The sequence below is a fragment of the Salvelinus sp. IW2-2015 genome, unplaced genomic scaffold (assembly GCF_002910315.2).
Source record: "Salvelinus sp. IW2-2015 unplaced genomic scaffold, ASM291031v2 Un_scaffold2322, whole genome shotgun sequence".
Taxonomy (NCBI): Eukaryota; Metazoa; Chordata; class Actinopteri; order Salmoniformes; family Salmonidae; genus Salvelinus; species Salvelinus sp. IW2-2015.
Window position 1 is genome coordinate 131,071 of NW_019943647.1, and position 7,564 is coordinate 138,634.

The 7,564-nt window shown below is 41.2% G+C and overlaps 1 protein-coding gene across 1 annotated transcript in view; it reads left to right on the plus strand.

The window, feature by feature from the left end:
* tomm70a (translocase of outer mitochondrial membrane 70 homolog A (S. cerevisiae)) overlaps nt 1-1,745 on the plus strand; it is a 24,090-nt gene extending 22,345 nt beyond the window's left edge. The window contains 1 exon segment of the mRNA XM_070440222.1: nt 268-1,745. Within this exon segment, the coding sequence (XP_070296323.1) occupies nt 268-421 (154 nt within the window). The 3' untranslated portion in view covers nt 422-1,745.
* Nucleotides 1,746-7,564: the final 5,819 nt, after the last annotated feature.

The following is a 7,564-nucleotide window of genomic DNA, read 5'->3' on the forward strand; positions in this document are numbered from 1 at the left end:
AAATGCCTATTTACTCTGTTCCATCTGACTGCACAATCCACTGTCTCATCAGCCCAGCCAGGCAATTTATAAACTTGATCTCCACTATAAAAAGCATCCAGACATTATCTCACATTTCCTTTAGACTAACATTTAGTTTTCAACAGCGAATATCTTGGAATGCCCTCAAAGACGGTGTTTGGAGGATATATTGGTACGGTTTGCCGCTACCTTGCCAAAATATCCTACAGGGCATTATCACTTAAATAAACTTCCCTCTCATTACAGGGGAAACCTGGAAAAAGCGATAGACATGTTCAACAAGGCCATCAACCTGGCCAAGTCAGAGATGGAGATGGCCCACCTCTACTCACTGTGTGATGCAGCCTACGCCCAGACTGAGGTAGCCAGGAAGTACGGGTTGAAGCCACCCACGCTGTAACTCTCCTGTCACATGATCCACCCTACCCAAGTCTCTCCACTGCTGAGCCTGATCATATTATAACTGCAGATCTTTGAGTCATTTAGTTTTGTACAAGACCTGAGAACTACCGGTGGTTAAAGATGAAAGAGAAATATGTGACTAGGGTTGCAAAATTACGGTAACTTTCCCAAAATTCCCCGGTTTTCCTGAAAACCAGGAATTACGGGGAAATAAGCAGGAAATCCATGAACATGCCAACCAGGATTTCTGGAAAGCCAGGGAGGGAAGGTTAGGAAAGTAACTGGAATCCTGTCTGACCCTACAGTATTGTCACGTTGAATTGGAATTCAAACCAGTGCTAGAACCTCAAGCCGCTGGTAAATAGGGTGGTCTTAACTCTCCCTCTCCTTCAGGGCACTTGACCCACACACCCCCGTCTCCTGATATTTAGTTTGAGCCGGACCGTGACCACTATGTCTTGTTTTCTCTATCAGGAACACGTGAATGGCCAGGTATCCATCCAGAAATAATTACATCTTCTGAAAATCAAAGGGAGATTCACTCAATAGATTTCACCATCTTATTGCTGACTTATCCATGTTTGGACGTATGTTAAGATGAATGTATTATGTTGCCTCCACATAGAGACCTGTATAGAGTTCTGATGTTCATTTGTTACTATATATGTTACTATTCTTCTTGTTCTCTAACAAATATTTCTGTCCAGACACCTCCATATCCTCGAGATAACGTAACATTATTGAATGGCAAATTTAAATGCAGGATTTAAATGTTAGTTAAATGTGTGTGTAATGATGGATGTCTGTTTGTGTAATGCTGCAGCTGATATGATAACGGGATACGAGCGTCCAGGTGAAGTTGGGGTCCTAATGTGTTGTTTATGTCCGGGGGATTGCCTGTTTTTCCTTTTTATATGTTCTGTACAGCATGTGAGATTTCTCTTTCTAAGTAAATGTTAATGCAATGCTTGTGCTGAAATACTGTTTCTGAWATCCTCTCTGGCCATTTTGGAAAGGCTGAATAAGAATGAACACTTAGACCTAAAATGACACCTTTTAATTCAGCAATTCTCAAAATATACCRCTTTTATTTTTATGTGGTTGTTTTCCCAACTTCTTGTAGATTCCGAAAATGTCAGAAGGGACAATTATTTTAATATTTTTTTTCAGGCTCAGTCAACATTTACTTTGCAGGGGGCAGGTATGCCATTATACAGTGCCTACAGAGAGTATTCACACCCAGTGGTGTGTATTCATGGATGCCAAGGGAAGCCAGGCTTCCCCCCAAAAAAATTGACCAATAAAAAAGCCAAAATAATTTATTTTGCCTCTGTGTTATATCATTTTCCTTCAATTCAGTCTGAATGTATCTCAACAGAGAAAGCATCCGAGTGAGCGAAACAGCACTCCTCTGTCTCTGTGTGTATAGGCCATGTATTTGAGGCTGTCTGGTCCAAACGAGTATGATGATGTTGCATTGAAGGCAAGGGAAGCCAGCGATCATTTGACCTCCCTTGATAAAAAAAKAAAAAAAAGTATACTAAATTAGCCAGTTTAGCGTTGAGCTCAACTGTGAAAAGTCCTGGCGCACCAAAAAAAAGTGTCAAAGGAAGCCAACTTAGATTTTGGTTTCTATCAAATCCCATTGAGAGCATACCTCACTGACAGAAAAACTTGAATTGTTGCATCTCATTGTGTTGTCCTCCTGTGGCTAGCTAGCTGGCTAAAGTTGTCCCTTTCCTATATTAGCCATGGATGGAGATAGGGGYTTGTGGTTTTAAGTAATTCTCCGTACTGGCCAATGATTATAATGGCGATTCTGATCCCACCATTAATTCATACATTGTTGTGCCTCTGGCCTGAGAGGATAGAAGTTCAATATGTAGTGTCGTGGAGAATTATCTCAGAAATATAATACTCTTACAAGAACTTGTGAATTCAATATAGACTTTAATACAAAGTAGCAAAACTGAGCCCTTCCATGTAAGGACCCTATAACAGCGCCGAGCCCCTCCATGGAAAAATACTAAATTCTCATATTACAGAGTCCTGCCTTTGCATAACGTATAGAGTCCCCTTCCCTCTATATGAAAATAGCTTCCCTTGACTTTTCTCCATCATTATCTTTTCATCTCAGCGCTTACTTGTTAACGGCCACATCTGCTTTCGGTTAGGTTATAATGGTGGCAGGACCCCTTCATGTCCTAAAAATAAAATATGTCCATCTATCCTATGGGCCTATGTCTTTGGGCTTCGTACTTATGTTTAGCTTGGTGTGCTCTTCGGTGTGTTTGCCCTTATTAGGATCAGCAGACTGTGTCCCTCTAACATTAGTGTGTCCAGCTGTCCTATGTGCCTATGTGTCGCCTTCTCCTCCTGTGGTCTGATGTACACATGTCTTTACTCTATAGTATTATATCTGTCCCTATATGTGCTACCTGTCCCAGACCTGCTGTTTTCAACTCTCTAGAGACCGCAGGAGCGGTAGAGATACTCTTAATGATCGGCTATGAAAAGCCAACTGACATTTACTCCTGAGGTGCTGACCTGTTGCACCCTCKACAACYACTGTGATTATTATTATTTGACCHTGCTGGTCATYTATGAACATTTGAACATCTTGGCCATGTTCTGTTAWAATCTCCACCCGGCACAGCCAGAAGAGGACTGGCCACCCCTCATAGCCTRGTTCCTCTCTAGGTTTCTTCCTAGGTTTTGGCCTTTCTAGGGAGTTCTTCCTAGCCACCGTGCTTCTACACCTGCATTGCTTGCTGTTTGGGGTTTTAGGCTGGGTTTCTGTACAGCACTTTGAGATATCAGCTGATGTACGAAGGGCTATATAAATAAATTTGATTTGATTATGTGACAATAACTACCACAGTAGCTAGATGTAGTAGGCTAATGTTAACTAGCTGGCCTGGCACATCGTTCCCCATGAAAGGAAGTTAGGGTAGCGAGCATGCATTTTAGCCTAATCTGACGAGTTATCTACAAACAGGAGTTCAACTTGATAACATGCATGCAGTTTTGTTGAACATTACTCAAAGTAACGCGGTTCTACTCAAAATGCTGCAGACCAAAGACGATCAGTTAATGAACACTATGACTAAGTTGGATGACAAATCAGCAGAACTCATTGAAGTCGCTGACCAAAATGAATGATGAGAGAACTCAGGTGATGAAGATGGAAATATTGCTTTCTAAGCAAGCGAAGGAAATCTCATCACTGAATCTCTCGCTCTCTGCAAACCATGACAGATAAGTTTGAGACCGAAAGGAGCAAGTGYGACACTCACGTGTCCAAAATCAGTACTCTAAGCGCTCAAGTGGACTCTGCAATGCAGCAGAATACCACCCTTAGGTACCATCTGGAGGAAGTCCAGAATGGTCAGGCTCTACAGCGTGACTATCCATCCAAGCAACCGGAGCTCTGTACTCAAAGGAGTAAAGACGATAGGATTCAGACTTTGCCTCCATCAAGTGTCCCTCAGTCTTCTTCTCTTGGCCATTCGGCACTGAGTAATATGGTGTCTCTTGGCCGCCAAAGCGTGGCTTCTCCTCTTGGCCTTTCGGACCCAATTTCCCCACAGGATGAAGCCAACCCTCTCCGCTCGCCTGGCGCCAAATACCTTGACAAAGGTATTTCGGAACGAACACCCACAAGCTTACTATCATAGGCTTCGTTCAGCTTACTTTGGCCTACTCACTGAAACAGGCATGGAAGACCTGTTACCTTTTAAACAAATGTTCCTGTCGAACATGTATCCTACCTTCATTACCTTCTTGCCCATCTTACAACTCAGAGAGCTTGCAAGCACAGCTTTTGAGGCATCAAAAGCTTGCAACGCTAAGAGCCCTGACCACTTGGTTTTGAAGTTTGACCAGGAGCTCCAATTATATGGTGCACTATCAGGTATTGGAGTGTTGAGAGATGACGCACAACAACGGTTTGTACAAATGGCAAAAATAGTCATGCCATGTGTAGGTTCAACTACAATACAACTAGTAAAATGCTCTAATCAYGCATTCCGGTAGGATAATATTTCAGAATAAATCAGTAGGATAACTGGTCCCCTTGAATACCAGTACCAATGACGGCAACAGTCAGACCAGCTACAATCAGTAAGAAGGTTAGAGACCTCCAATCAAATGACCCTTGACAACAGCGACAGAGTAGTTAGGAGTCACTCAGAGTGCCGCAAGGGGAAGGGAATCTCCAGAGCACTCTTCCAATGGTTAACACACATGCCACTCTAATAAATCAAACCCTCTATTCAGGAGGAAAGATATTAGAATGAATCATGATCACACCGCGTACGACTTTTTAAGTATTGGACCAGAGTACTTCCGTCGTGAGGTTAGCTCCTCCGTGGATAACATAGATATGAAATAGACTTCTGCATACCTATCGCCACTACAATAGTGGAAGACAGTGACTCGTAGTTAAACCATTACAGACTCCCTCGACACCAGTTCTGACTGACCTCCAGGCATTGACCTGAAAATTACCTGATTACGTCAGACTCATTCTGAACAAGTTGTAATCTGCCAGGATACTTGGTTTCATTCCCTTGACATGCGCTCTTGTGTAAGCATATATGCACATGTACAACGGAACATCCGATTAGGACTTATGCTAGGATCATTTAAGGGTCTGAGCAAAATACCAGCATTAGTAAAGTTGAACATTTACTCAGCTACAGTACTCACCAGTTATCTTCCCAGAAGTCCATAGGTCATCCCTGTAGACTGCCCAAAACTAGTGCCTAACAGCTGTTGACTTATCATATAGTAATCAACTAAGGTTAGTGCCTAAGGAACACACAAAGTAGGAAAACCCTWGACATGACATTAGAGACAATGCCATGGTAGAGTAATTTTTCATTTTTTGGTGTGATAACTATATTTGGTATATCTTTTGTTTATGCTTTCATTCCTTTTCGGTTCAGTTCCCTTGACACTTACTTGCAGGATAATCACAAGATCCAAACCACCAGGGGGGGACTGTCATGACGTGGCCCTTTCTGGGTATAGATCGTGGCTTCCCCCTCTCTCACTCTCTCCTACACCCAGGTTCTGTTATCTCATGTTGTAAATTCCTGGCGAAGACTCTCTCCCCCTTTTCATGCTTAGAGTTTCACAGTAGAACAAAGGAACTTCTTCTACATCACAGAATTTGAGAACTGAACAATATCCATGTTTTGGAGAATGTGTAAACGGTCKGTGGAGAATCCAACTACGACCCCGGTCCGTTTTGTTTCATGTTTGTGACCTCATGAGAGAMAATACAGCCACATTACCATAACTGTTTATACAAGAGTCTCCGTTATGAGTTTTGCATCTAATTATTGTATAAAATGAATGAGTAAAGATGAAACTATTTGTGAAATGATGTAATGTGATGTTAAACCTTTAATGTGAGAGAATTGTATTCCCTTTAAAGTTTAACTAAGTCATTGGCCCGCCCCCGTGAGCACAGACATGATCTGGCGTCATGGAACCGCCTTTTCTATGGTTACGAACAAAACCCCCTCCTAAGAAAATMCTTTTGAGACAAAGCAAACTCACAGCGTGAGCTATGATTGCRAATAGTTATTGAATTCCTAACCATACCACATGGAGCATTGGCTACACAGCTGGAAATGGTTMAACTCTGAGACTATCGATCCCGACAGAATAAGAGCAAATCTTAGATACGAATTACTAGTCTGCAGCTAGAAATTATGTACCCTGGGACGAGAATACCGACAACCGCCGACACATCTATTCTATGAGAACATTTCTGAATGGTACTCTGAAGTATCCATCCTATCCACGAAATACTTTGATCTTCAGGGAAACAAAGAGAGAGACTCGGATGAATTCTCCAGCAGACGGACCGGATTCCAACAGGGATCACGACGACACACTGGGCGTAAATATATAATGATTGCAATTATTACAGAATGAGTGAGAGTTCATGTGCAAAGGATTAGCATTTCAATTAATATAATTATCAACTGTGTAGTGATCCCTTTTGTCTTTCCCGCTCTTTCTCAGTCCACACCCACTTCCCTTTGTGCACCAGGCCGTCATATCGGCTTAGCCCATTGGGGAATCTTCCCTATCCTTTGTTAGTAACCAATATCAACTATTTGTTTGTTTATGCATTTCTGTGATTAGTTAGTAAATAAATGATTAAGCCATTTGGTGCATGGATGATTCATAGTAAAGGCTGGGTTTGTGCAGATAACCAACAATTTACGACGTTTGGAAAGAGACTGACGTGAGGTAAAGATTAATTAATAGAAGACTAATTGATCAGRTATTAAAATATCTGAAGAGTTATATTYGGAAAAKTATAACTTTGTAATCTGAAGATTTTCCGTGGTGCCCCGAATTCCTAGTTAATTGCATTGAYATGATTAGTTTAATCACGTAATAATAATTACAGGGAATTGATTTGATAAAATTACAGTCTTCACTTTTAATGATGCCAAAGACACGACAAAGTGGAAACAGGAAACAGGATAGGTAATAGACAGTAATATATACTGTATTGTACATATAGGTAGGGGTAAAGTGACTAGGAAACAAGATAGATAAGACAGTAATATATACTGTATTGGACATATACAGTTGAAGTCAGAAGTTTACATACACTTAGGTTGGAGTCATTAAAACTAGTTATTCAACCACTCCACAAATTTCTWGTTAACAAACTATAGTTTTGGAAACTTGGTTAGGACATCTACTTTGGGCATGACACAAGTAATTTTTCTAACAATTGTTTACAGACAGATTATTTCACTTATAATTCATTGTATCACAATTCCAGTGGTTCAGAAGTTTACATACACTAAGTTGACTGTGCCTTTACACAGCTTGGAAAATTCCAGAAAATGATGTCATGGCTTTATAAGTTTCTGATAGGCTAATTGACATAATTTGAGTCAATTGGAGGTGTACCCTTGGATGTATTTCAAGGTCTACCTTCAAACTCAGTGCCTCTTTGCTTGACATCATGGGAAAATCAAAAGAAATCAGCCAATACCTCAGAAAAAAATGTGTAGACCTCCACAAGTCTGGTTCATCCTTGGGAGCAATTTCCAAACGCCTGAAGGGACCACGTTCATCTGTACCAACAATAGTACGCAAGTAT